Genomic DNA, 27,294 nt, shown 5'->3' on the forward strand with positions numbered 1-27,294 from the left:
CAAATAAGGGCTTTGTTTCATTCTAGCTTTTTTTTAAGAAAAGAGTTTGATTGACAGCAGCATTAAAGAAGAGTGTGAGTGGAATGTTCCATTATTATTGACAGGAGATTGTTCTCTGATGGGGCCAACTTCTTCCATTAACAGAGACTCCAGAGGGATTTCTCTCCCATCTGGGGCTATTCCATTCCATTTTGCTGAGAGCATAGCAAATTCGCCCTTTGCAGAGAGGATTCTGTGAACTGCATAGAATGTGTTTCTGCTGGCAGCACTGAAGGTTTTTTGCCTCGCTGTCTGCTATGGTGGAATTTTATGTAATTAATGATGTAGTTAATTACTTTATCATGACATTAACCCACACCACTGATTTCAACACAGAGGCCATTCATTTTAATGCAAAGGAAACCAGTGCAAATGGGGTAAAAATGTCATCATTTGCAGACTGAAAACAGCTACAGTGAATGCCAATCATTTTCACTGGATTGATTTTCTTTCCGGACATGGGATGAATAAGCGAACACTGGCCGTTTCTGTTCTCATGCCCATTGGAAATTTCCAACATTCCTGTAGGAGGGAGAGTGCAAAGTTCCACCCAGTAAGAAGCTACACTCCTTCAAAGGAATTATTTTCCCTTCATGAGAAAGAGAAACAAAACAGGAGCCATACTTCTTCAGGAAAACAGCATGGTGGGAAGTAGTATTTTGAAAGCACGTGACTTCTCTTTTCCAGCCCCGTCTCCTGAATAATCCTAGGCTCTTGCTTTGGAATAGTGGCAGCTGATGCGTCCAAAAAGTGGGAGGTGCTCCAAGTGCCAGGCCCCTCCCACTGCACCTGCGGTGGACTTGTAATCTGGTGAACCGGGTTCGCATCCCCGCTCCTCCACATGCAGCTACTGGGTGACATTGGGCTAGTCACACTTCTTTGAAGTCTCTCAGCCCCACTCACCTCACAGAGTGTTTGTTGTGGGGGAGGAAGGGAAAGGAGAATGTTAGCCGCTTTGAGACTCCTTAGGGTAGTGATAAAGCGGGATATCAAATCCAAACTCCTCTTCTTCTTCTTCTCTCTCCGGCTGTGCTGCTAGAAATGCCACTGATCAGCCAGAATAGTTAAACAGAGCCTCCGTGTTCAGCAGCAGTGCCCCTCTTGAATACCAGGACAGGGATGATGAGAGTTGGATTTCAGCAACATCTGAAAGAGCACAGGCTCCTCTTTCCTTGACTACGGCAGGAGCAGCCCCTGTGCTACCTTCCTGATGTTTTGGATCACAACTCCCATCATCTGGAAGGCACTCTCTATGGCTACCCCTAGACTAGGGAGTGATTTCTATTGTTCCTAATGGGACTATTTTCTGGGTTGACTTCAACCAAGACATTATATGAGTTAAACAACTTAGTGCTCACACAACAGAAATCTTCCAGGGCCCTGGCTCCACATTCCCCTTTTTGGGGGATTTGCACTTCCTTCCACTAGTGGGAGGTGGCTGCCCACCCGGGTGCAGTGGTAGAATCCACTGCAGAGGAACCCTCACCACCAGCAATGCTCTTTGTGCCTGATGCTTTCTTGAATTGTGGTCTGATTTTTACACTATTTTGTGTGTTTATTATCATTGGTAGTAGTAGTATTGTTCCTTTGGGCTTCTCCCCTCTCCCAGATTCTCTTTGAAGCCAAGAGACAGGCTCACCTGCTGAAGTTTGGCGTGGACGTGGCAGTACCTTCCTAAAGCAACTCCCTTTGTAAGGAGCAGCTAATACAGAATGCAGCACAATCTACCATCGTTTGACCTCACTGAATTGAACCTGATGCTTCAAGGGCTCTTGATGTGCCAAATAATAGTCCGCAGTCATCAATGCAATACCACCAGCAGCCACGAATCAAACACCAGCGACCTCATTGCTTCCACAAGCAAAACATCAGAATGTTCCTTTCTGGGGTATTCCACGATTGGGTCCATTTCAAATCAACTGGGGATTTCTTCACTTCCGGGCAGAGGTGACTTGCTTTCCCTGATGCTAAAGAAGCGCATGTTTTTCTTGGAAGGGTTGGGGTGGGGGCAGGCACTTATCTCTGCTCACATTTCCAGAGTCTGATTGCACAACACACCTATTCCATCCTGTCTCAAATTGCCACATATTTTTTTCCCCAATCACCCTCTCTCCTCCATACTAAAGTTGCTTTATGCTAGGTTGGAGGGAGACCATGCTGAACTGAGAAAGGAGGGGTGATAATGATGATTATGATGAAAATTTATTATTTATATACCACCCATCTGGCTAGGTTTCCCCAGCCACTCTAGAGGGATGTATTCCTCTTATCTCCTCTCCCCTTTGCCCCCCCCCATTAATCAAGAATGTTTCTTCAACTAGTTGAGACAAAAGCATGTTTTGGGCAGGTGGAATCCTGTGGCTACGAGAGGTTCATCTCCAGAAGGCTTGAAATATAAACGGCTGGAGGTCCAAGTTCCTCTAAACTGGGTGACATCCCGCAATTATATACACCTATATATATTTGATGGGAGTCTTTGGTTTGCTTGTTCCAATGTTCTACAGCATTTGGTGCTGCATGTTAGCAGAGAACATGCAAGATGCTTGAGAGGGTGGCCTAAGGGGTCTTTCTCTCTAGATTATAGAGACAGGAGCATGGGATCTAAAAGGCTCTCGTCTGATGCCGTGAAGGGTATCTTATCATTCTTCTAAGGCCAGATTCTCACATTCTTCCCATTCCTGCCCCATCACTGTATGTGGACTCAAAATTGTGTGTGTGCGTGTGTGTGTGTTGCAGCTCATCTGTGAAGGTGGGTGTGAAATGGGGCCATTTAAAACTGCTTTCAGCGTGCCAGAGCTACATTATTCGCACACTGTTTCCTGCAGTATTTGGGCATCCTGCAGTTCTGCTGCAAAAGGAGAATGTGAGGATTGGGCCTTGGTTACTGTGTTTGTAGGAAATGTTTGCTGGGCTGTCGTCTTAAGCAAGCAGCATGGCCAGTCCTTCCAAAGGGCAACCGAGAGCTGTATCCTGGGCAATGAGTGGCGGGGGGGGGGGGCAAATGGAAAAGGTTTTGGCTACCCCATCTGGCTCAAAGTGGTTCAGAGGTCCACCTTCCTTACTGGATTCCAGGCAACCCCCAATTGAACTAATTAAAAAAACTGAATGGGGCCAGGGCCAAGGCAACACATCACTGTCCCTAAAAAAATATGTTTGGGAAAAGGTGGGTTGTAAAGGGCTTATGGGGAGGGTGGTGGTGGGGTGTCAGTTTTATCAGGGCCGGCCCTGGTAAGCTGGGGGGCAGGGGAGGCGTGGCTATAGGACAGAGATGGGGAACCTGTCATCCTCCGGATGTTATTGGGCTTCAGCTCCCATCATCCCTGACCACATTGGCCATGCTGGCTGGGACTGGGGAGTTCAACACCTAGAGGGTCACAGTTCTCCCCTATTCCTTGCTAAAGGGGCTGAACTCATACCATGATATAAAGGAGGGGGGGGGGTTTCACTGAACCTTTAGAAGTGGGAAGTTAGTTACATTATAGCCTAAAAAAATCCCTTGCATATGATTACTTCCTTTGCCATTGTTTCTCTGCTCGATTTTATAATCTTTCTAATTATTCAAATAAAGTGTTTCTGTGAATGGAGTGGCTGTGTTTTAGATCTGGGGAGCGGGGACAGATCTCTTGGTCCAATGTTAAGCCATTTAAACTGTGATCCCATGACTATGCCCTCCTTGTGGGCTGCCACTGGGGCCTGTGCTCCGCCCACTGCCTGCCAGTGCCCTCTCTGCTTCCTCGTGACTGCATATACATGTATACCCTTGGGGAGGCTTTGCACACCTGACGACCTGCCAGAACCTCTGTGTGTAATAGAAACTCATTCTCTTCCGTTTCTGACACATCCCCCCTTGGCCATCTGTCAGAACTGTGTGCAGGATGCAGCTGGGGCTGAGGCTGGGGGGTGTTTTGCCAGATGTGTGGGTTTATCATTCTGCTTCTAAATTTGTACTTATCCCAGTCTGTTCCAGAGATTCAGGCAAGTTTCCTTCACCTCCTTATCCCTGTCTGGCAAATGCCAGTTCACTGGATGCAGTCTTTGAGTAAGCCACGGCAGTTTACAATAGATACTTGGTTTCGCACATAGGTAAAGGTAAAGGGACCCCTGACCATTAGGTCCAGTCGTGTCTGACTGTGGGGTTGTGGCGCTCATCTCGTGTTACTGGCCGAGGGAGCCGGGGTACAGCTTCGGGGTCATGTGGCCAGCATGACTAAGCCGCTTCTGGCGAACCAGAGCAGCGCACAGAAATGCCGTTTACCTTCCCGCCGGAGCGGTACCTATTTATCTACTTGCACTTTGACGTGCTTTTGAGCTGCTAAGTTGGCAGGAGCAAGAACCAAGAAACGGGAGCTCACCCTGTCGCGGGGATTCGAACTGCCGACCTTCTGATCGGCAAGCCCTAGGCTCTGTGGTTTAACCCACAGCGCCACCCGCATCCCAGTTGTAGGGCAGAGCGCCCCCTACACCCCGCCCTTCCTACACCACTGCCAGCACCACCTACTTGAATGCACAGCAGCGACAAGGTCTTCACAGAGAACTCAGAGCTCAGTATTTAAGTCTAGCTTTCGCTGTGATGCTCGCCTTGTGTCTGAACTGCATCACCGCAACTGACATAGCTGAATGCTCGTCTGTAATTGGGGGTCAGTAATGGCTTAAATTCTTTGTATGGAGGAGCCTCCCAGCATGTGAGCCCTAGCAGTCCGAAGCCCAGGCACAGGTTTGTAACTTCCGTGAACTAGAACATTGTACGGTTGTTCTTTATAACATATTGTTGCGAAAGTTGCGCACAACTCCCAATCTCCGCCAAGCAGTAGGAGATTCCCTGGAGTCCCAGGCGCTTACCCTGGGGTGCATTTCCACTGGGAATCAAGGTGCGGTGGCGACTGCCGTGCCATTAAGAAATACTATTTATTCTACACACATTTACACCAGAAGCTTTCAACGGAGGGAGTGCACAGTTTTAAAGCATTTGCATCTTGAGAGGGGCTTGTTCCCCCAGCATTGCAGCCATCTCTCTGCCTCTGTTGCAACCTGCCAAGATGGCTCTGCCCTTTGGCCCCCGCATGGAGGTCTGTCTACTTCCTTTCTTGTTCCCAGAAACCCGCTGGGAACAAGCAACTCCTCCTCTTTCTGTTTGCTATTCCAAGTCTAATTTTAAATGGGCACATTTTTCCTGTGTGACATCACGCCTGCCTCCCCACCCGCCAACCTTGGCACCCCTGTTTTGCAGAGACCCAAAGATCCTCCTTTGATGTCCATTGTTTCATAGTTTGCATGTTTGGCAAACAAAATAGAAAATTCTTTCCAGTAGCACCTTAGAGACCAACTGAGTTTGTTCTTGGTATGAGCTTTTGTGTGCATGCACACTTCTTCAGATTTTCTGCATGCACACGAAAGCTCATACCAAGAACAAACTCAGTTGGTCTCTAAGGTGCTACTGGAAATAATTTTCTATTTTGTTTCGACTATGGCAGACCAACACGGCTACCCACCTGTAACTGGATGTTTGGCCAAGTTCAGGAGAAGTGCTTGCAGCAGTCTGTATTTTCCCTTTAATATCCCAAAGGTTATTTAAATACTACCCTTTATTATTATATTTACCATTCACTAACAGACTCTGGTACCCAAGATCTATGACCATGTGGATATATATGCCGTATGTAAGTCATTACTAATATTTAAAAACCTACTGTGCTGCCTGCCCCCTGCTGGAAACGCCAATCCCTTGTCTGCAGAGGACCATAATATATGTCTGTCTGCATTCCTGCATTTTGTAGCCGATGTGCATTTTGGAGGAGAGGAACAGCTATTCTGGGCCCTCTTCCTCCCCAGCCCCAAACCACTGCTCCTTGTTTTTCCAAGCCCAGGAAATGAAAGCGTGCCTCCATCCTCGCCGTGTGGGAGCTCGCCCTGGGCAGGTGGAGGGAGCGCAGAGGAGCATCTTCCCGGCAGCTCCTTGCTGAGCGACCGAGAGAGAGAGAGAGGCGAGGACGAAGCGGCCAACTCGACCTGGGCGCCGGGCCAAGTGGCAGCTCAGCTGCTTTTGCCTCCGTCGCTGGAGGAAATAAATCCGGGTTTGTGGAATGAGGATGGGAAGAGCCGGGGAGCAGCATCTCCCTCCCTCGGCGCCCCGCAAAGGAAGGTAGCCAATCTCGGGGAAGGAAGGAAGGAAGGTAGCAGCCCCAGCAAAGGAATGCAGAGAGACTGCAGAGGAAGCGAGCCGAGCAGCCCTCCCTCGCCCCAGAGGGAGCCTGGAACCAGCGACAGGGAAAGCTTAAGCTGCTGGAGACGAGGGATGCAGAAATTTGCCCAGAGGAGGAGAAGAGCCAGGAGCTGAAAACGAAAGCAGGACATCCGCAGCCGGAGGGAGTGGGTACACGCCGGATTGTGGAGCAAAAGGGACACGGCGACACACACACCCAAACTTTATCCTTCTCTGGAAAGCTTCTCCCTCGTGGAGGTTGTCCCGGGTGCAAGAGAGGACGGGCAGGCCCCTTGAAAGAGGGCTGAGCCATGCTGGCAGCCCGAGAAGCAGCTGCTCTGTACCAGACGGATTTCGTGCGCAATGCAAGGGCGGTGGGCGCTCTCTGGGCTGGCTGCACCCTCTGCTTCGGGGTCCTGGAGGTCGTGGTCCTGATCCAGCCGGCGTGGGTGCAGACAGCGCCGCTCACCTACCAGCTGCCCCCCTCTGGGGTCCTTTTTGACCCCAGCATCAGCGCCGTGGGCTCCTTTGGCCTCTACCAAGTCTGCAAGGAGCGAGATGGCACTCTCGAGTGCGAGGGGTCACTGGTCACCCTCACCCCGATCCCATCCTTCAAGGCAGCCGCGGTCTTTGTCCTGATGGCCCTGGTCCTGGTGATGGGCAGTGTGGCTTCCTTGGGCCTCTTCTGGGTCTGCAGCCCTGGGACTGTCTACAAGGTGTGTGCCTGGCAGCAGCTTTCAGCAGGTGAGAGAGAATGTGCCTCTCAGTGGGAGCAAATGGCAGGTTTCCTGGCTGGGTGCGATGAGAGCAGGCAGGCCTGGGCTACCTTCTTTTAGAAAGGAATGGGTGGGAGGGCAATGAATTCATAGAATAAGGGACCCAGGGGTCATCTGGTCCAACCCCCTGAAATGCAGGAATCCATGACAGATGGCCACCCAACCTCTGCTTAAAAACATCCAAGGGAGGAGATTCCACCGCCTCTTGTGGGAATCTCTTCTACTGCCAAACAGCTCTTACACACACACACACACACACACACACACACACACACACAACTCTGGTTGCCCGGGGTCATATCCTGCAGAAACCAGTCATGTGATTGCTTGGTAACATATTTAGAAGGCAAACAACAGTGTGAGTCACGTGCTGGTGTGACCAACAGACCCAATCCAATATGAGGCTATGCACCCACAGGTAGGCTTGATTCTCAATAAGTAGGATTCCCTGGCAGCAGGTGTCTCCCCACCTAAGTGGGATCCCCCAATACTCAACTGCAGTGAGAATAAACCTTGACTGCTACCCTTGACTGTGGGTTGCCTGGCCTGACCAACAAGGTCCTTGAGCTGTGGGCTCCTTCCTTTTATCTCCCCAGAATCTCCCCCTATGTTCAGTCTTATTGGTGGAATCCTGGGTTCTGGTATTTTCTGCATCTTATAAGTCCAGAACTCTGAGTCATCGGCTTAAGCAGAATGGGGACAGATAAGAGAAAGCCCTTCTTTACGCAACACACAGTTAAACTGTGGGATTCACTCCCCCAAGGCTTTGCGATGGCCACTGACTTGAAGTAGGCTGGACAAATTTATGGAGGAGAAGACTCTCAGGGGCTGCTAAACATGGTGAGCATGTAGTATTACTTCCACTATCAGAGACACAACAGCTCCAAATATCAGATGAAGAGGATCACAAGTAAGACAGAGCTACTCTCATGTTTTGTCAGGCCAATATGGAAGTGGAAGTGAGACAGATAAAAAGCCTGCCCTTTAAAAGGGTGTAATACCATGACCACCAAAATGTATCTGTTTTAGAATGTGCGACCCTCTAGATGCCATTGGCTTCTCAACTCTTAGGCAGCAAGGCCAATGGACAGGGAGGACGGCTACTAGTCATGAATCTGATGACTATATGCTTCCTCCATTATCAGAGGTACCATTAATACCTTTCCGAATACCAGTCATTGGTATTTTGAATACCTGTCCATTGAGGGACAACAGTGGAGCCACAGCTGGAGAGAGCTATTGCCCTCATGCTCTGCTTTGGGCTTCCAAGAGGCATCCTGTTGGCCACCGTGGGGTAGGCAAGCCTTTGTTCTGACTCAGCAGAGATTTTCCTATGAACTATGCAAGTTGAGCAAATTTGCATAATTTTCTTCTTTTGCAGAATTCAGTCTGCAATTGTCACTATTTCTGAACAATGTCTTCTTCTGGTTTTGCTAGCCACTGGGGCGGGGCAAGGAGTTATGCAGGACTCCAGATTAACCATCCATCTTTTGAGATTTCTGCAGATGCCACCTGCACTCTTTCTAGCATATCTTTTGCTGCCCTAAGGGCCAGAAACCTGCTGTGAAGAGTAAAAGCTACCCTTCTTGGAAAGCTGAATTTTGTACCCATTACCACATTCCGTGCTTTTTCTGTGTTCCTGCTCAACTGCAGTATACACAGAGCCCCGACCGAGGGCCAGAGTTCCCTTGGAGTGCTCTTGTGCAGCTCCTATGCATTTCAATAAGGCTTCTGCAAAACAACTTCCTGGTGGATTGTGCCCCTTATAAATTAGCAGGAGGGCGGCACCATTCAGATTTCCCCCTTAAGTACCAAAATGTTTGAGGCAAAGGAATGGGGTCCTGTCTTGCGCCACCAGGATTGGAGTAGAGGGAGGGAACAGTGCTGGTTCCAGGATGCTGAGGGCCTTCGGACATAGTGCCCCTCTTTGAGCTCCCCCAAACCTAGACGAGGTGTGATGTGCAAACAGAGAATTCTCTTAGACGGCGCCTGATCTCCTAGAACATTCTGAGCAAAGTGTGAATTATAGTACTGTGGGTGGGGGCAATGGACCTCTGCTGGTCTTCAGGGTCCTGGCAAATGCCCAATCTTTTCATCCCTCTGGAGCTAGCATGGGGAAAGTAGGTCCCAAGGCTATGGGTTAAGCATCAAGAATGGGGGGCGGGGGCGGGAATCAATAGTAGATTATCATCCTATGGGGTGTGTGTGTAAGGACATCAGCTTTATAATAATAATAAAACTTTATTGCAGCTATAAGCTCATACATAAATAGACATGCAAATCATACCTGCCTTACAATCCATGCAAAAACAGCTAAAATAATTACATTAAAATAAAAATAATAATATAAAATATTTACAATCAGGAGAAATAAATATAAATTCAACCTATGATACTATCAGGAGTTATAGGCCCAAAAGGGGTGGAAAAGAACCACTAGGACTCCTGTAATAGGCCATTTCGCCTCTTAGGGTTCAGAACCGAAGTCAGATACCTTGCCACTTGCAAGGTTACTGTTGGGTTAGAATCCTGGAGTAAAAGGGTAAGCTGGATCTCAACTGGAAGTCTAGAGAATTTTTGGACCAGTGGGCTCAACAAATTTCTCCTGACATCACTGTATAAAGGGCAGATAAAAACAATATGCAGGAGGTATTCCCTCGACAACTCATCACACGAGCATAAATCTGATACACGACCCCTAGAGAATCTATGTGACATGACCCCGGAAGGAAAGGCATTACACCTTGCCTTAATAAACACAAAAACGATGTTTTGCAGTGGTAAGGGATGAGAAGTAAGATGGGAGATACTGCGTAGATGTAATACCCAAATGCCAATGGGAACATACTCCCCCCCCCCAACATATGATTATGCTGCAGTTCGATATCGTCTAGTCTCAAATTGATAAGTTTTATTAACTCTGTCTCTCTCTGTCTCACAGCAACTTGTCAGGCTCTTGGCTGCCTGGTTTTCCCAGATGGCTGGGGTGCCCCTGAAGTCAGGGCTCTTTGTGGGCCTCGGGCCAGGAGCTACACTCTGGGCGCCTGCACAATACACTGGGCCTTTACCCTTGCCCTGCTGGGCATAGCCGATGCCCTGGTGCTGGCTACCCTCGCTTTCGTCTTGGGGAACCGGCAGGATGCTCTGCTACCAGCAGGCTATGTGCCACCCTCGGGGGGAAGAGGTAAGCAGCAGAATAGCCCCCGTCCCCGTTATTCTGGGCAAGGATGGGAGCCAACACAGATGCTCTGATGCAAGGCTGGCAGGATTGTCAGCTGCTGCCTAGCAACGGCCAATGAGACACAAGGATGCATCTGAAATGGGGGGGGAGTGGAGGGGGCTGGAGGCTGCAGCAAAGAAGCCCAGTCTTCCAGGAACCTCTGAAGCCCCTCGCTTTCCTCCAAACCAGACAAATAAGACTGGTGACGATGCTTCTGCTAATGCATATGTGTTCAGAAGTCTCTCCCTTTCTGCCACAAGCTGGGATTAAGGACTCTGGCTTTTCTGCTGCCACCAAAGTGAGGGAGGAGGCACCATTTTCTCCTCATACCCCGTTCCAGTGTTTTTCGAAGCACTATCTTGGTCCCTGTGTAAAGAAATTAAAGGCTGCGCTCCTTTGCCTTACTACTGTCACCACCACCAAAATTGGGATTCTGCGATAATAGTAATATCTTATTATTTATACCCCAGCCACTCTGTGAATTGCAGATTTGCCTACATTGCTTTTTTGTGCAATTTCAACTGGTTATAAGGGAAAGTATAGAGTATACAGAACTCACTCTCAGTGGCATAGCATGGGTGGGGCCACGGGGGAGGGGACGGTTGCCCTGGGTTCAAAATTCTCAGGGACACAATTTTTTAAAAAGTAATAATAAATAGACAATAGTGTGCCCTTCCCACACAGAAAATCTCTGTGTTCACATGGGCAGACTGAGGAGCGGATTTGGGTGATGGCCGGTTGCAAGGCTTTAGAAAGATACCAATCCCCTGTCTTGCTTTCCACCCGGCTAAACACTCACAGGGTGCTGCATCTGCCACTTGGGTAGGTCACAGAGCTATTGCCCCTTTGTTCCAACCTATCAGTGGATGGTGCTGAGGATACTTGCTTTGCCCCGGGCACTGGCAACCCATGCTACACCACTGCTCATGCTAGAGGCCTGTGTGCAGAGGTCCGCTTGCAGTCAATGCCCCCATCTTGGTTGTAACTTGATGCCTGGCTGTGTATTTTCTCTGACCCTGCCAAGCCCCACATGAGGTATGTCTCAGGATCTCAGGCCTGGCACTAAAGCCACAGGATATTCACCTGGGAAGGCTCCGCTCAGTTTGGTTCCTGAAGCAGAAAATCTGTAAGCTACCTCCCCACAACAGAAAAATAAATCATCTAACTGTGGCTGCATACACACAAATACATTTAAAACAGACAGCTTGCCCCCAAGGACTCCTGGGAGCTATAGTTTGCCCTCACAGAGCTACACTTCCCAGCATACTTTAAAGAAACTATAGATCCCAGGATTCTTGGGGGGAAGTCATGTGCTTTAAATGTGTGGTTTGTATGCAGCCTGACTGTCTGAAGTGAAGGTCAGCCTGAGAGTTACATAGAACATGAAAACGTATATAGGGAGGAAATGAGAGAGTCATTCATGCCTTGCTGGGCAACTGCTCACACCTCCTCCCTCAGTATTTGTAACCCTGACCCACAGCATGGGAGAAGCACTTAATTATTATTTTTTGGGGGGGAAGCAGCTTGGGTGTGTGAAGTTTGTCCTTAAAAATGCCTTTAAAATAATGGTGGTGACACTGTTTTATATTTATTTTAAAACCTAAAAGACCAAGGAAAAAATAATGACCATACTAAAGGTAAAGGTAAAGGGACCCCTGAGCGTTAGGTCCAGTCACGGACGACTCTGGGGTTGCGACGCTCATCTCGCTCTATAGGCCGAGGGAGCCGGTGTACAGCTTCTGGGTCTTATGGCCAGCATGACTAAGCCGCTTCTGGTGAACCAGAGCAGCGCACGGAAACGCCGTTTACCTTCCCGCCGGAGCGGTACCTATTTATCTACTTGCACTTTGACGTGCTTTCGAACTGCTAGTACACTATAGAGGCAGCTGAAATTTGGTACGCTGGAATGTGACACTAGCCAAGGCCTCTGTACCCAAATATGCTCACAGGGCATGTGCCACAATATCACTTATGATGATGCCTGCCTGAGTTCAGAGGGAAGGTTATGGGATTGTAGAATTGTAGAGCCGGAAGGGACCCCAAAAGTCATCTGATCCAATGCAGGTTGCAAGACAGACAGGTTCAGCACTGCATTCATTCGTTGTAGGACAAAGCAACTTGCTCCAGGCAGTAGCACAAGGAGCGCAGGACAGATGAGGGCATGAACAGTTCTCTGACCAGTGCATCCAAGAATTGTAGACTTGGAAGAGGGACCCTAAGGGTCATCTAGTCCAACCCCCTGAAATGCAGGAATAAAATGTGTTGGCCTTGGTGGGGTGGGGGAATTGGGGCTCTCCTTCAGAGAGCAAATGTCTTGCTTAGGCAGGGACACGAGAAGATCAGTATCTTTCCAGGTCTTTGTCTTCCCATCCACACCCCATTCCCTGTATGCACACAGGTGTGACTTCAGCGCTGACTCCGGACTGATCTCACCTCCCAACGGACATCCTTCAGAGCCGGTCGCTCACCACAACAGAACCATTTTCTTGCTGTGCCTAGCTGCTGCAATAAAGATATTTTTCATTTTAAAAAATGCTGCATTGTGATGTGTTATTAGTAGGGATGTTGGAGAATTCTAGTGGAAACTGAAACGGAAGCAGAAATTGCTGCAGGTTGCATGTTTTGTCCAAGTCATGTGAGCAAATATATCTTTTCTATCAGTGGGTGAGAGTCAACTAAGTCGCTGCTTGTGTTGAACAAGTTTTATTGGTGCAATAGGACTTCCATCCCACCCGCTAAATCTTCTCTGGAGGGTTGGGGGGGGGGGAAACCTACGTAGATTTTGTTACGCTCCACCCCACCCCCCATGCACACACGCACTCCACACTTAGCACTATGTTGAAATCCACTTTTTAAAGTTTCTGATCATTATGTAAACAATCATTTTATTTTCTGCATAGTTTTTGATTTTCTTCATTCCACTGAAATTAATTATGCAATTATTCTGTCAGTTGCGTAATTTATTTTTTTCAGTTTTGGCCAATAGCGGACAGCGAAATGAACAACGGAGGTTTCAGTGGGAGCCAAACTGCAGGAGAACAAACAGCACTGATTGTGACAAACACAGGACAGTGTGCCTCCGGACATCCTTGGTTGTTAGTTATTTCTATAGCTTTGAAAATCATTTATCTTATTCATTCTCACTGGAACCCTCCAAAGCGGTGAATATTTTTTCCTGTTTTAACAGATGAGAAACTTGAGACTGGACGAAAGTTTTGAGTTGCCTCAAGTCTGCCCTGTAAAAAGTTCCCAAGGGCATTGAGACTTGAACCTCAGTTGAGCTCCGTAGTTCAACAGAGTGAACACCGGTAGGGTATTTGAAAAAGGTTTGAGAAGATGACACCAATGAAGTCAGCGCTACATTAAAATACCTGGCGGGCTCTTTATTAATTCATCAACACCAAAAACTCTGGCCACAAGCAGGATCAAACAGGGTGACAAATCAGCAGGGGGCGCATATGTCTTTTGTGTAACATGAATGTGGGTGAGCACAAGGCATCTTACAAACCGGACATACACAAGCAGGAGGGAACTCTGGTGGGCCAAGGGAGGAGCAAGGGATGAGAGACAGGGTTGAAGTAATGGGGCTATTAAGGCAGAAGGAAAATCAGGATGGGGGGGGGGTATTTGAGCTTTTTCTTTTTCTTTTTCTTTTAGCCAAGATGGCCCCCAGCTCTGCATTTGACATGGGAGGGAGGATCACCATCAAACTGCAGCTTTCTATCAGGACGCCCAGAAGTTTAGCGGGGGAAAGAGCCCCTCCCCATACAATAACAGAACTGGGATTTGGGGAGCCCAAGGCAAGGCTCCCCCCTTCCTCCTCAGTAATTTGGGGTCACAAGGCAGAAAAGAGGCAGGAACAAACACTAGGTGTCACAGTCCACTGACATTCAGAGACTGCCAGAGAGGTGGGGGGCAGGGGCGAGGTGGCTGCCCCAATCTTTTTTATGCCAATCCCTCCTATTCAGGCAGATACCGAAGCCTCTGCACCCCTCCAGAAACCCCCCTCCTCCCGCCGGCCCCTTCCCCTTCTGTCCGCTTGACTCGTTGCAGCTGGGGCTCCCCCACAGCCTCCCCACCTAGTCGTTTGACCCGCAGAAGATTGGGGGGCTCAGGTAGGTCCCCTCCATCAAAGATGGCGCGCCGTAGGCGCCGGGGGGTTGCTGGGAAACGCTGGGGGGTCAGGTTGCCCGCTCCTGCCAGGATCCGGCCAACCAGGTATCTGCAAAGAAAAGAAAGAAAAAGAAAGAGGTGAGTTGAACGAAGGAGCCCTCTCCGCGTTTCCCCACAATCCTTTGCAGGAGCCAAGGATAGGCCTTGACTCATAAAGTTTCCTGCCATCTCCCCTCTCCCAAAAAAGGCTGGAGACTGAAGTTGCAATTCCTGATGGCATACAACTATACCCTCCCGTAAAGGTAAAGGGACCACTGACCATTAGGTCCAGTCGCGAACAACTCTGGGGTTGCGGCGCTCATCTCGCTTTATAGGCCGAGGGAGCCGGCATACAGCTTCCGGTTCATGTGGCCAGCATGACTAAGCTGCTTCTGGCAAACCAGAGCAGCACACAGAAACGCCGTTTACCTTCCCGCCGGAGCGGTACCTATTTATCTACTTGCACTGGTGTGCTTTCGAAATGCTAGGTTGGCAGGAGCAGGGACCGAGCAATGGGAGCTCACCCCATCACAGAGATTTGAACGGCCAACCTTCTGATCGGCAAGCCCTAGGCTCTGTGGTTTAGACCACAACGCCACCCGCGTCCCTATATATACCCTCCCATACTTGCCACTAAACCCAACTTTCGTTGACAGAACCCAAGGATGCCACTGAAGCTCCCAGGCATGGATTGGTTAGTTTGGGTCTGCGCTTCTAGATTTCCAAGAGTTAACACCTGCATTTTTCTCTTCCTTGGATTAGTCTTCCCCTTCTCCATACCCTAGGATAATGGCTTCTTAGATAAGTTGAAAGCTTATCTGAGATTTCTTACTGACAATATCAATACTGGTGTCCAGACTTGCAGGGGAAACAGCTTGCCCCCGCAGTGACCATCTCCCATTGTGTGTCCCCCACAATACAGTGGTACCTCGGGTTAAGAACTTAATGCGTTCTGGAGGTCTGTTCTTAACCTGAAACTGTTCTTAACCTGAGGTACCACTTTAGCTAATGGGGCCTGCCGCCCTGCGATTTCTGTTCTCATCCTGAAGCAAAGTTCTTAACCCGAGGTACTATTTCTGGGTTAGCGGAGTCTGTAACCTGAAGCGTCTGTAACCCAAGGTAGCACTGTACTTTGTGGCTCACTGCGGTTCTACACAGCTGATAGACAAGCTTTCCTCACCAGCCATGTCTATGTGGGAAAGGGTTCCCTTAAAGTAGCAAACAGAGAAATGCAAGCACTTAGACTCAGCCCTGTCCTTCCATTATAAAGGGCTCCTTGATCCAGTGGGCATGGAGAGTAGACCATTTCTACTGCTCCTCCTGCCATCCTTCTCCAGACCTCTGCACACACACACACACACATGCTCCAATTCCTCTGGAATAGCATGGAAGGCAGTGCAGGAGCTGTAGGAAAAAGGAGAAATTCCTCAACCCCCCCCCTTCCTCCCTCTCTTTTCCACTCACGGAAGGTGCCACTGCTACATCAACTAGCCTTTCACAAATGGAAGGACAGCATTAGATGGAACCCAGACAGCCTATAATGCTGTATATCATGGTTTTATTACATTTTGCTAAATGTAAGTTTGAAAGCACGTCAAAGTGCAAGTAGATAAATAGGTACTGCTCCGGCGGGAACGTAAACGGCATTTCCGTGCGCTGCTCTGGTTCGCCAGAAGTGGCTTAGTCATGCTGGCCACATGACCCGGAAGCTGTACGCCGGCTCCCTCGGCCAGTAAAGCGAGATGAGCGCCGCAACCCCAGAGTCGGACACGACTGGACCTAATGGTCAGGGGTCCCTTTACCTTTACCTTTTCTAAAATTATTACATGCCAAAATCTACCTAAAGCGAAGCAGGTTCCCTCCTTACTGAGAAATTAGTGACTGCACAATGCACTAATTAAAATAGCAGAATTCCACCTGCAAATAAGACGGCAGGTGCAAATCTGGGGTCCTACCTGGAATATCCTGGTGGGGGAGGGGCCGTTGAGCCCAGCAGCATCCTTCAGATGCTTTGAACTACAATTCTCATCTGTGCCAGCTAGCATAGCGAGCAGTCAGGAATGAGGGGACTTTGTAGTCCAGGACCTCAGGAGGACCTCAGGCTGAAGAAGGCGGTTCTAGGGCCCAGATTTCCTACACTGAATATTTCCCAGGCTGTAGTTTTCTTTAAAAAAGGTGAAAGTGCTGGAGCCCATGCCATGTTCTTCAGCCTCGCAATCTTGCCCCTTGTTTCCATGTGCGTGAGGAAAGGGCAGGCTGTGTTATTTAAAACCACACATTTCCCAAGCATTGTTTGAATCTTCTTGAATTATTTGATAACTATTTTTCTACTCCGAAAAGCCAGTTTCATCATACAAGAGATGGAAAGTCATTACTGGATTACACCATTTCAGGTGAGGGTTTGCATTGCTGAATGAGTTCCTCTTGCAAAGCAAACTCCCTGCATTTGGACGAAGAGCTTGCCAGGGAGAAGGCTTGGTGAGCTTTTCTCCACGACATTCTTCTTTTCTATATGCATGCGTTTTTTGTGTTGCTTTTTTTAAAAAGTGGAGATAATCACGCATACATAGCCCCACACCTGAAACCTGAAACCAGCCCAGGAAAACGCTTTACTGCTTGATTCTGGTGAAAATATAAACTGCCACTTAAATTTGTTATGTACCACTTCCTGTTCCATTAACTGTTTCCTTGAATGTACGATCTTGTTATTTTAATTATATATAAAAAGAGAGGTGTATGAAGGCAGCCTGAGTTTATTCAGCGAGGGAGGCCGATGTGTGGGCATTCTGCACATGCTCATAGGCACTCCCTTCTTTATTGCTTCCTGTGTTACACAGCTGAGAATGACATTCCAAACAGGTTCTGGGGCTCAAAGAAGACTCCTGCGCTCCCTCCCTAGGGATCCCATCCCAGCTACCTCAGCATCTCAGGGTCCATCTCCCCAGTGGGTTCTTCCTCCCCTCCCAGCTCCTCTTGGGGTTCAAATCCTCCTTCTGGGACCCAGTGGCGATTTCGCTGTGTTTGAGGTGGAAAGGAGTTGCCTGCTAAGCCGGTCTCATCATACTCTGGGTACAATGGGGCACCCTTTGCTTCTTCCCAAAGCCTGAGCAAGTTGGCCAGATAGGCAGACTCCTGGTCCCGGCGATGCCCGTCCTGAAGGAGGCGCTGCAGAGCGAGGGCCAGGCGTTCGTCCGGTTGGAACTGGTTCCCGGGCGGTGCCACTGCTCTCTCTAGCGCCTGGGCCAAGCGGTCATCTTGCAGTTGGTTACCGGAGGATGCCATGGCTCTCTCTAAGGCTTGGGCCAGATGCTCTTCCTGCAGCTGACCACCAGGGGACGACATGGCTCTCTCCAGCGCTGCCAGCCGGACGAGTTCGGGGTAATACACCTCATTGGCCAATGCAGTCTCCACCGCCTCGTAGGGCACTCCCTGCAGCTCCCGGCGAACCCTTCGGGCTCCCCCAGATAAGTTGTGGTTCAGCCCTCCGCGGGAGCCCCCTGTGGTGGGGAGAGGCTGTAAGAAACAGGGGGGAAAGATTGCAAACTGAATTTTAAGGAAAGGTCAGAAGTCAGGCTGGCAGCAACCGCAGGGAGGGGAACACGATACCACCTCTGCCCCACAGCAAGCCAGTCGCTGGGCATTTTGTGGTATTGGCCATTATACGTCAATATGGAACAGCGAAGGACGAAAAAGGGCAAGCCATTTGATATGTTTAAAGTCACTTAAGAATTAAAGTGAGAACAAAAATGGTAAAGGGCAAAATTCAACCGAAAACAAAGCACTTTTACATCTTAGGTAACATCCACACCAGGGGTCAGCAACCTTTTTCAGTTGTGGGCCGGTCCACCGAACCTCAGACCATGTGGTGGACCGGACTATATTTTGAAGGGGAAAAATGAACCAATTCCTATGCCCCACAAATGACCCAGAGATGCATTTTAAATAAAAGGACACATTCTACTCACGCAAAAACATGCTGATTCCCGGACCATCCGCGAACCAGATTTAGAAGGCGATTGGGCCGCATCCAGCCCCCGGGCCTTAGGTTGCCTACCCCTGATCCAAACCATACATTTAAAGCAAGTTTACAATGGTTTTGACAGTCCTGGTTTCTCCCAAGCAATTCTGGAAACTAGTTTATCCCACGTGGAGCTACCATTCCCAGTACCCTCAACAAACTACTGTTCCCAGGGTCCTTTGGGGGAAGCAACGTGCTTAAAATAAATCACATGGATGTGACCTTATTGGTTTTAGCTTAGCCTTCTAAATGAAATCAACAAGGTCCTGGCAGGACACGGTGTTGAGGTAACTGCCACAGGAAGATAATTCTGAGTGTCCCAAAAGAACAGCAAATGGTTAGTTAACTAATTTATTGTCATTGTATTTTTTTTTACTCCCAGGGAAACGAATTTGTGGGATTTTATGCCTCAGGTGCCACAATAATCAGCTTGTTGTCTCCTGCTCTGACTGGAGGGTAGGACCCAAACCAAGTTACAAGAAAGGAGATTCCAAGTAAACATTAGTAAGAACTTTCCAAGAATAAATGCTGCTCAATGGTGGAATGGTCTCCCTTGGATGCGGCAGAAGGTTTTCAATGAGAGGTTGGATGGCCATCTGCCAGGGATGCTTTAGCTGAGATTCCTGCTTTGCTGGGGGTTGGACTAGATGACCCTCAAGGTCCCTTTCAACTCCACAATTCTACGATTGTAACTCGGTCAGTCTTGCTCACGAAGCACCTTGACTTTTGGAGGTGAAGGTGCCATTTGACGTTCTGCCTCCAGCAGCAAAACCTCTTGGATTAGCCCTGGTATTTGGGCGCAACTATGCTGAATTATCAAGCATTACTCAGTGAGCTTCATGGCTAGGGGAGGCTTGGAGGTGAATACTACAAAGCAGAGGCAGATTTAATTTTGAGTGAGTAATTGAGCCGAAAACTGCCTGCACATTTCCTGCTGTGACGTCTAGAAGGACATTTAAAAAACTTAAGAGACTCAAAAAAAAAAAAAAGCCAGAAAACTAGACTATCCCCGAGCCTGTTCTATTAGACTCTTTCCAGATTTTTCTCCTTGGTTTCACTCTGGATTTTGGTCAGATTTGTGGCAACTGCAATAAGTCTGCAACAGCCAAAGGACAGCAAATGAGATTGGTTTTCTGGTGAGGCAACTGGTTTAGTGTATCATTTGCAGTAGATTTTCGCAGGACCAGTTGTAGGGACCAAAAAGCTCATGTCACAATAAACTATTTTGCCCCCAGACTGCCATAGTATGGCATTTTGTTTCTCCCTTTGTAAATGTAGGAGTTTATATTTCTGCATCTCCAGATAGTATTATTGGTTAGAATCACATCAATTTTTCTATTTTTCTTCACATTTGTAAAAAGGCTTTGATGAAGACAGAACAACAAAGGCTGATTTATTTATTTTGTGTGTTTGTGTGTGTGTGTGTGTGTACCACACACATAGATAGAAACCTGTTTCCAAGTTCTGACCTACCAGCCTAATACACACAAATATGATCTATACCAGCCACACTCTTTTCCCAATTGCAGATTGATTATTGCAAATCACCACATGTCCTCCATATATAAGCCATATCTATGTAACTAACAGCAGCCAAATTACAGGACATTACTAATTATTAATAATGATTAATATCATCATTATTAATAAGATATCGATTTGCACCATGCTCCCATCTCACATCTGATGACCAATAACCAAACTTCCTCTGACTAACGCCTACCCAAATGGAGAAATTGACTTGAGCCGTAATCGAGATTCAGGAGCTGAAAGACCCTCTGGAAATGGGGGCAAGGGAGATCTGACAGTAGAGGAGGCAGATGGGCCAGACTCAGGCTGGGCATCTCTGCAAGGATGTGCACAGAAGCCCTTGAGGATGTGTCACAGTGGAATGTCCTCCGCAGTCTTCCTGCAGAGTTAGTCACAACCGCCAGGAGGACGGATGCTGCGAAGCCTGGTTGTTTTGGGTACACTGAGAAATCACTTTGGTGGTTGTGAGGCTCTCCTGAGCTAAGGGGGGCTCCCTTCAGCCCCTCCCACCTTAAACACGCATTCTACATATGTGCAAAAGCCCCGCAACGTCCAATCTGCTTCTGGCTTTGTTCAAACAACCCCTGCCCCTTAATAAGGAGTCAAGACTCCTGCAGCTGAGATGGGTGGCAACGCACAGCAGGCAGGCCACTGACATAAAAGCCCACCGATGAAAATTGTGTCTTAATATGTTTCCAGTTTATTGCAGATTTTAAGTATTCTTTGATATATGTTTTATTCCTGCTTTTAACTCTTGTCTTTTGTTGGCATTTAAAAAAATGTTTTGATTTTAATGCAGGTTTTATTGTTCTGTAACTCGTTTAGAGGCTCTATTTACAATCCATCAGTATATGAATTTTGTTCAATAAAATGCCCCAAAATACATGCCCTGAATTATTTTTTAAAACAAATAGTACATGGCATGTATTTCAGTACCCCTCACTTTGCACCTCCTTTTACACACAAATACACACGCACACACTCGGTCTTGTACAGATGGATAACAGGTATCATCATCACGGTGGACTTCCTTGTGGCCCATCTGCCCACCCAGATATCACACACACACAGAAACACCCCGCAAAAGCCCCACACCCTTAGCTCATCCTTAGTCCCACGGACCCACACTTCGTACACAGCAACGCCCCCAGCACTTGCTTGGCCCTTTGCACACATGCACCCTCGTATTCGGCTGTGCGTAATTCTTTGAAACGATGGAGCAGCTGAATTCGTAACGCATAATCCCTTACCTTTCCACCCACAAAACCCTCCAGTTGCTCACAGAGTGAACAGGCATGAGTCACAAGCATACGCACAAAAACACACACGAGCGCCTTTTTTTTGGATCGGCGGGTGAAAAAGATGCACAAATGACTCGCTGTTTTTCGCTTCCCAACACACAAACGCACACAGATTGCCAGATGTCCTGCACAGTTTAGAGAGCATCCTTGTTCTAGATCACCAAAATTTAGACGAAGAACGCTCCTCACCCCCCTGCCATCCCCACAGTGCCCCATTAATTGGGCTTTTGGGTGCCCCCCCCCCCGTCTCCTTTCTCCCCCCTGGGCTGCCAACGACGACTATTCAGTCAGCCCCGGCTTCATTCTACAGAAATCATATGCGCGCACTCCAGAGCGCGGCTGGCTGCGCAGAGGCAGAAAAGCAGGTGCGCCACAGAAAGGTGCTGGCAGAGCCAATGGTTCTGGATCGCTCCAGCAAGGAAGCCAAGCCGCAGGGCCAGGGGCTCGTCTACGTGTCCTCTGGGTGTGGAGTCCCCAAATAACCCGGCACCCGTAACTCGCAATATCCGATCCCTCGCCCCCTCCGCGGATGCTAGCCCATCCCGCAAGTGGCTCGCGTCTCCCCGGTCATCCTGCCCGCCCGCCGGGCTGATGCTCAGGCGCCGGTTCTGGGTTCGAGTCGCCTACCTTGGCGGCTCCGAGGCCCGAAAGCAGCGCGAGCAGCAGCGCTGGGCCCATCTCTCCCTCTGGGTTGGACGGGAGGCCGAGGCTGCCCAGACGGCGGCGGCGGCGACAGCAAGCGAGCGACGGAGCCGAGCCTGGACTGCGCCAGAGGAGGCGGCGGCGGCGCCAGACAAGAGCCGGAGCTCCGCCTCGCCGTCGCGGCCCCGCCTCTGCCCATCGCTCCGCACCCGGGTCTCAAGGACAGCGGGGGGCATAGGAGCCAACAGGGGGGGGGAGGGCGAGGTTCCTTCGCGAGCCCCCAAATATTTGAGCATGCTGTATTTGAGCCCCACCCCAAAGTTAATGGGCATTGTCTCATTCAAATGGTCTTATGATTGATTATGCGGGCGGGCAAGGCTTTCCTGCCCCCCCCCCAATATTTTATTCAAGTTGCCACCCTTAGCCAGGTGCGGGGGGAGAAGAATCACGGCCACGCCTCTGCCGCCGAGTCCGATTTCACCAGCCAAGGACAGGGGGCTCCACGAGGAAGGCGGTGCCCCGGAGCGCGTGCAAAGTGCATCCCTTTTGGCGCCAAGCGATCAGCACAGGCACAGCCTCTGTGACTGTAGCAAGGTGTGGTTTTAATTTTAAATTTTTTTTTTTTTTTAAAAAATTATTATTTTTAAAGAACAAACCCTTTTCCTGAAGGGAATCATACTGTTAATCTCTCTCTCCCTTTCCCCAGCTCCACCCCACACTCTGTGGAGTTTAATTTCAGACAGAACTCACTTTTGGCCTGCTTGCCATGAAAGGGGGTGCAATATTATTTAATTTTATATTAGTTATTTATTAAATTCATTAAATTAAATTTAAAGTAAATTTATTAATTTCATCCAAAGATCACAGGTTCTCTGGCATAGATAGAGCAACGCTGACCAAATGTTTCTGAGCATGTGTAGAGTGCATTCACCTTGCCACTTAGAGAGAACTTAAATGAAGGGGGAAGCTTCCAGGCGTCTCTCCTACTTTCACCTCCTGCTTCCAACCTTCCAACCCTCATTATATTCCCCTTTCATGCTCTCTTATTCCTTCCAGGGCCTCATTTAGCCCATCTCCTTTTCCTTCCCTTTTAAAAAATGTTTTAGCACCCATGGCACCCACCAAGGGTGGGATAGGGACATATCCCATTTCATCTTCACAGCAACCCTGCGATGTAGATTATGCTGAGAGTTACCAACCGTCCAATCCAAGGAACATCCAGTGAGTTATGTGGCCAGGCAGCTTCTCACGTCCAGTATGTTGTCCCCTACACAGTGGCTCTGGCCTCTGGCATCACCTTTAAGATACTAGCCAACTCTAAAAGTCTATTTGTGCATTCGTGGTGATTTGTGCTTCTTGTGGTTACTCACAATTCCACTTCCAATGCTATTTGCAGCTTTGGGATGGATATTCTTCTTCGTTTCTAATCAGTGCGTGCCCCGTATGTTCTTCCTGCTGAAATCCTGTAACTTTCCATACCACAACGTTGCATTGCGGGGGTTGGACTAGATGACCCATGGGCTTTGGGGTCCCTTCTAACTCTATGATTCTGTGATTTTTTTAAAAAGCAATATACCTAAAGAGGATGGGGTGGGTATTATCTAAAGTGACCTAACTGCATTACTGAAGCAGCGTTTAGAAGGTCTGCTCCCTTGTCTTTCTTTGTCAAGGAAATGTATTGGGCAACTCCCTCTAAGCAACACTGCTCTCCGCACTGGGGAGCGGGGACACACACCTTAAAAGCAGCATCCCTGCTCTGCTCTCCATAGCCTATATTTTCTAGTCTCAATGTATCCATCCTTCTCTCCCTTTCCTGCATCCACCCTCAACCCCTTCAGGTCAATGGTACATTTTCCTCCTGTGTATAATCTGCACATAATGGAACCAGATCTCTCTCTCTCTCTCTCTCTCTCTCTCTCTCTCTCTCTCCTTAATGGTGGGTTCATCTTGTCTTGACATTTGGAGAACTTAGATCCACCCACCCAGAGAGAGAGACAGACAGACATAGAGAGAGATGGGACTTCCGGTTAGGTGCCGAGTCAATGGCGGACGGGAGTCCGACGGCTCCGTCCTCCGTTAGGCGATAGGGAGCTCCGTGCCTGCGCCACGGGTCCCTTAAAGCCACGGGAAGAGCGTCCCGTGGACCGACGGCTTCGTGGGTCCCAGACGTGCTGTCTCCGCTCCTGATTTACCCTCGTAAGGGGGAGAATCGGGCGAGCGGAGCCCCAGCACGGGACTGAAGAAGCGGCTGCCTGCGGAGGATCAAAGCAGCGATCCCGCCAGACCTGAGCACCCGGCACTTCCTACATAGAAACTTCCAAAGAAACTCTGTAAGTCAAAAATTTGGATTATTTTACAAGTTTAAAGAGCACTGCTTGCAGAGGAAACTCCAAAAGGAAGCCTGTTCCCTTTGAACTGTTTGCGCGAGCTTGGTAGCGCTAAAGGATCAAAGCCGCGGCTAATGGGAAAGTTTTGCGAACTCTGCCAAACTTTTTAAAAGTGATTTAAAAGTTGTTTAAAGTTTGTTTGAAGATCCAAAAACAGTTGATATGGCAAAAGAAGAAGCCCCTCACCCTCTGGATTAGGATTCCGGGTCAGTAGCGGGCTGGGATATATTGTTGCCATTTTTTCTTTGTTGGTGTTCCAGTGTTACAGTGACTGTTTACCAGTGGAGATACTTTGACTCTTTTACAGCCAGATACAAGCTACTTTAAAGACTTGGTGGTTACACTGCAAGTGAGAAAACAGTTACTGGCTTGGGCTATTTAAAATAGACTCTTCTTGGCTTTAAGGAATTTACAATTCTGAAAAATCTGAACTCTTTGCCTAAAAGTTGGATTAATGGACTATTGTGGACTCCTGGCTCAGCAGCCTCTTTGTTCTCAGAAAGTTAGCTGCAGGCCACCTGGTGTTTACTTTTGGGACTGTTGGTCTTCTGCTGTGAATGTCTGAGATTGTTACTATAGCAACTGGAGTGACCTTGAGATTACAGTTACAGAGCCCACAAGGAATGGAACTTAGATCTAAAGGAACTGGCTCTGAAAAAAGGAAAGGCTCTGTTTCCTTAACTCTTCAGGAACAAATGGAGAAATTGGCTGCAAGTGTGGCAGAAATTGCAGAAGGCTTGAAAAGTGTCACCGAAGGGTTGAAGCAAACACAAGAATCGGTGAATGCTATTGGTGCATCAGTGAATACAACAGTTAACTCTGCAATAGAAAAGCTCCAAATGGATATTAAGGCCGATATTAAAGCCTCCACCCAAACGTTAGAAAAATCGATTGGCCAAATTGAGGAAAACGTAAGAAAGAACAGAGACGAAATTAATAAAATTGGGCAGGAGGTGACCACGTTAAAAAAGGACTCGGAGGAAATTAAAGTGGTCAGAGAAAAAATAAAAAAGGTGGAGGAAAAATTGGACAATTTGGATTTGGAGCAGATCGAAAATATTGGAACACGACAGAGGACTGTGGAAGAGTCTCTTGCTTTTCTGCAACTACATCAGAGAGAAGGAAACCTAAGAATAAGGGGTCTTCCAGAATTGGAGGGGGAAGACCTGAAAGCCTATATTGTGGAACTATTCTCGACTTTTTGGGAGTTAGAAGAGGTAAACGTCTCAGCACGCATAGTGAAGGCCTTCAGATTTGGACCAAGAGGTTCCAGAGGAAAGAAAAGCACTAAAACAGTCAGTGACTGTTTGATTGTGCTACACGATAGACACGACAGAGACTATTTTCTGGATTTACACTACAGAAACAACCTGGTGGTACAGCAGAATAAAGTAATTTTTTACAAGGATATCCCCAGATTCTTTTTAGATAAAAGAGCTCCCTATAACGACCTGGTGACGGAGCTAAGAAGAAGAAAAATCTCCTTCAGTTGGGAATTTCCAGAAGGCCTGGCATTCACGTTTGAAGGGAAAAAGATAAGAATAAGGTCCTTGGCGGATAAGCAAAAGTTTTTGGACAAGCATCTGGAACATTTCAAAGGAACTCCATTGGATCCAGCACAGCTTTACAAGTTTCCAGAAGTATTTCCACCACCGCCGGGACCACCAGGACCAAGCCAAGATCCAGAACAAGATAAGAAAGGACAGGCAACTGGAGGAGAGGAATAAACAAAGAAATGGCGCTCAAGTTAATGACTTGGAACGTTCGGGGATTAAATCAGAGACCAAAGAGACGCAGAGTGTTTTACAGCATAGAAAAGAAGAATTTGGATATAATATGTCTACAGGAAACCCACATAGTTCGGCGTCACAGAAGATTGCTACAGAACAAAAAATTAGGCCAAGAGTTCATATCATCGGATAAGGTCAAGAAGAGAGGAGTAGTGATTTATGCAAAGGAGAAATATAGCCCAAGACAGCTATTTAAAGATGAAGAAGGGAGATACATCGCAATTGAAATTAATGTACAAGGCGAAAAATTTTTGATTCTGGGACTTTATGCACCAAATGATGGAAAGTCGATTTTTTACAAAAAAATCCATGATTTGCTGTTGGATTATTTGGACTATAAGGTAGTTTGCCTTGGAGACTTTAATGGGGCAGTTTCCACATTAATGGACAGATCTCAAAGAACAAAATTAACAAATGATGGGAAACTCCCAAAGACTTTTTTTGAAATGGTGGACAATTTGAATTTGGTAGATTCTTGGAGATTAAAAAATCCCACAGAAACAGAGGCAACGTACTTCAGCGAATCTCAGCAGTCATGGTCGAGGATAGATTATATCTGGATCTCGAATGAATTGGCTCCAAAATTACAAAAAGCAGAAATCGGTCCTAAAACGCTTTCAGACCATAATCCGGTACAGGTAAACCTAAAAATGATTTCCAAGGATTCTTTCAGGTGGAGAATGGATGATGCATTGATGAGAGATACCAAGCTAGTAGAAAGAGCGGCGAAAAAGATGAAAGAATATTTTCAAATTAATTGGAATTCAGATGTGGAGAAAAGGATTGCCTGGGATGCAAGTAAGGCGGTAATGAGAGGATTCCTCATTAGTGAAAAGGCAAAAAAGAAGAAACAACAAAGTGCAGAGATGGAGAGACTGTTGAAATTAATCAAAGAAAAGGAAAAAGAACTAAGAGGACATCCCAGATGTGTTAAAATCCAAAAAGAAATCAAATACTTGCAATCCCAATACGCGAATATCATGAATCAAGACATCGAATGGAAAGTGAAAATGATGAAACAAAGAACATTTGAATCTGCAAATAAATGTGGAAAACTATTAGCTTGGCAATTAAAGAAAAGACAAAAGGCAAATGTCATCAGTAAATTGGTAGTAAATGGAAAAAATGTAGAGAAACCGGAGGAAATCAGATGGTGTTTTCAGAGATTCTATAAACAACTGTACAAGGAGGAGAAGATAGATGAAGTAGAGATAGACCGATTTCTGGAGAAGAACGGATT

At 47.8% G+C, this 27,294-nt stretch overlaps 3 protein-coding genes across 6 annotated transcripts in view; 2 read left to right on the forward strand and 1 right to left on the reverse strand.

Moving 5' to 3' along the window:
- HDAC6 (histone deacetylase 6) overlaps positions 1–1,766 on the forward strand; it is a 35,932-nt gene extending 34,166 nt beyond the window's left edge. For 2 of the 3 annotated variants that reach the window (XM_033173988.1, XM_033173990.1), the window contains one exon: positions 1,649–1,766. In XM_033173988.1, the coding sequence (XP_033029879.1) occupies positions 1,649–1,717 (69 nt within the window). In that variant the 3' untranslated portion in view covers positions 1,718–1,766. Of the gene's footprint in view, positions 1–1,616 lie in introns of all 3 variants that reach the window. The other variant, XM_033173989.1, reaches the window with a different exon arrangement.
- A 4,287-nt stretch (positions 1,767–6,053) lies between these two features.
- LOC117061268 (LHFPL tetraspan subfamily member 5 protein-like) lies at positions 6,054–12,741 on the forward strand. 2 transcript variants are annotated; one of them, XM_033173993.1, is made up of 3 exons: positions 6,054–6,982; positions 9,956–10,198; positions 12,633–12,741. In XM_033173993.1, exons 1-3 carry the CDS (start codon positions 6,550–6,552, stop codon positions 12,659–12,661), a joined length of 705 nt encoding a protein of 234 aa, XP_033029884.1. In that variant the 5' UTR covers positions 6,054–6,549; the 3' UTR covers positions 12,662–12,741. The 2 variants fall into 2 exon arrangements, with proteins under 2 accessions (XP_033029884.1, XP_033029883.1); XM_033173992.1 differs by lacking the exon at positions 12,633–12,741 and having other exon boundaries at positions 9,956–10,529.
- Positions 12,742–13,592: 851 nt separating this feature from the next.
- PCSK1N (proprotein convertase subtilisin/kexin type 1 inhibitor) lies at positions 13,593–22,024 on the reverse strand. Its single transcript, XM_033173991.1, has 3 exons — positions 21,863–22,024; positions 17,304–17,899; positions 13,593–14,456 (listed from the first exon to the last, which is right to left on the reverse strand). The coding sequence occupies exons 1-3, from the start codon at positions 21,911–21,913 to the stop codon at positions 14,195–14,197; spliced, it is 909 nt and encodes a 302-aa protein (XP_033029882.1). The 5' UTR covers positions 21,914–22,024; the 3' UTR covers positions 13,593–14,194.
- Positions 22,025–27,294: the final 5,270 nt, after the last annotated feature.

This window comes from Lacerta agilis, chromosome 16 (genome assembly GCF_009819535.1).
Source record: "Lacerta agilis isolate rLacAgi1 chromosome 16, rLacAgi1.pri, whole genome shotgun sequence".
In the NCBI taxonomy this organism is placed as follows: Eukaryota; Metazoa; Chordata; class Lepidosauria; order Squamata; family Lacertidae; genus Lacerta; species Lacerta agilis.

Coding starts and splice junctions, on each gene's coding strand:
- LOC117061268 (XM_033173992.1), top strand. CDS start 6,550: ATGCTGGCAGCCCGAGAAGCAGCTGCTCTGTACCAGACGGATTTCGTG. Junction 6,983..9,955: donor CTGGCAGCAGCTTTCAGCAG/GTGAGAGAGAAT, acceptor TCTGTCTCACAG/CAACTTGTCAGGCTCTTGGC.
- PCSK1N (XM_033173991.1), bottom strand. CDS start 21,913: ATGGGCCCAGCGCTGCTGCTCGCGCTGCTTTCGGGCCTCGGAGCCGCC. Junction 17,900..21,862: donor CGGGCCTCGGAGCCGCCAAG/GTAGGCGACTCG, acceptor TGTTTCTTACAG/CCTCTCCCCACCACAGGGGG. Junction 14,457..17,303: donor ATGGACCCTGAGATGCTGAG/GTAGCTGGGATG, acceptor TTTTCTTTGCAG/ATACCTGGTTGGCCGGATCC.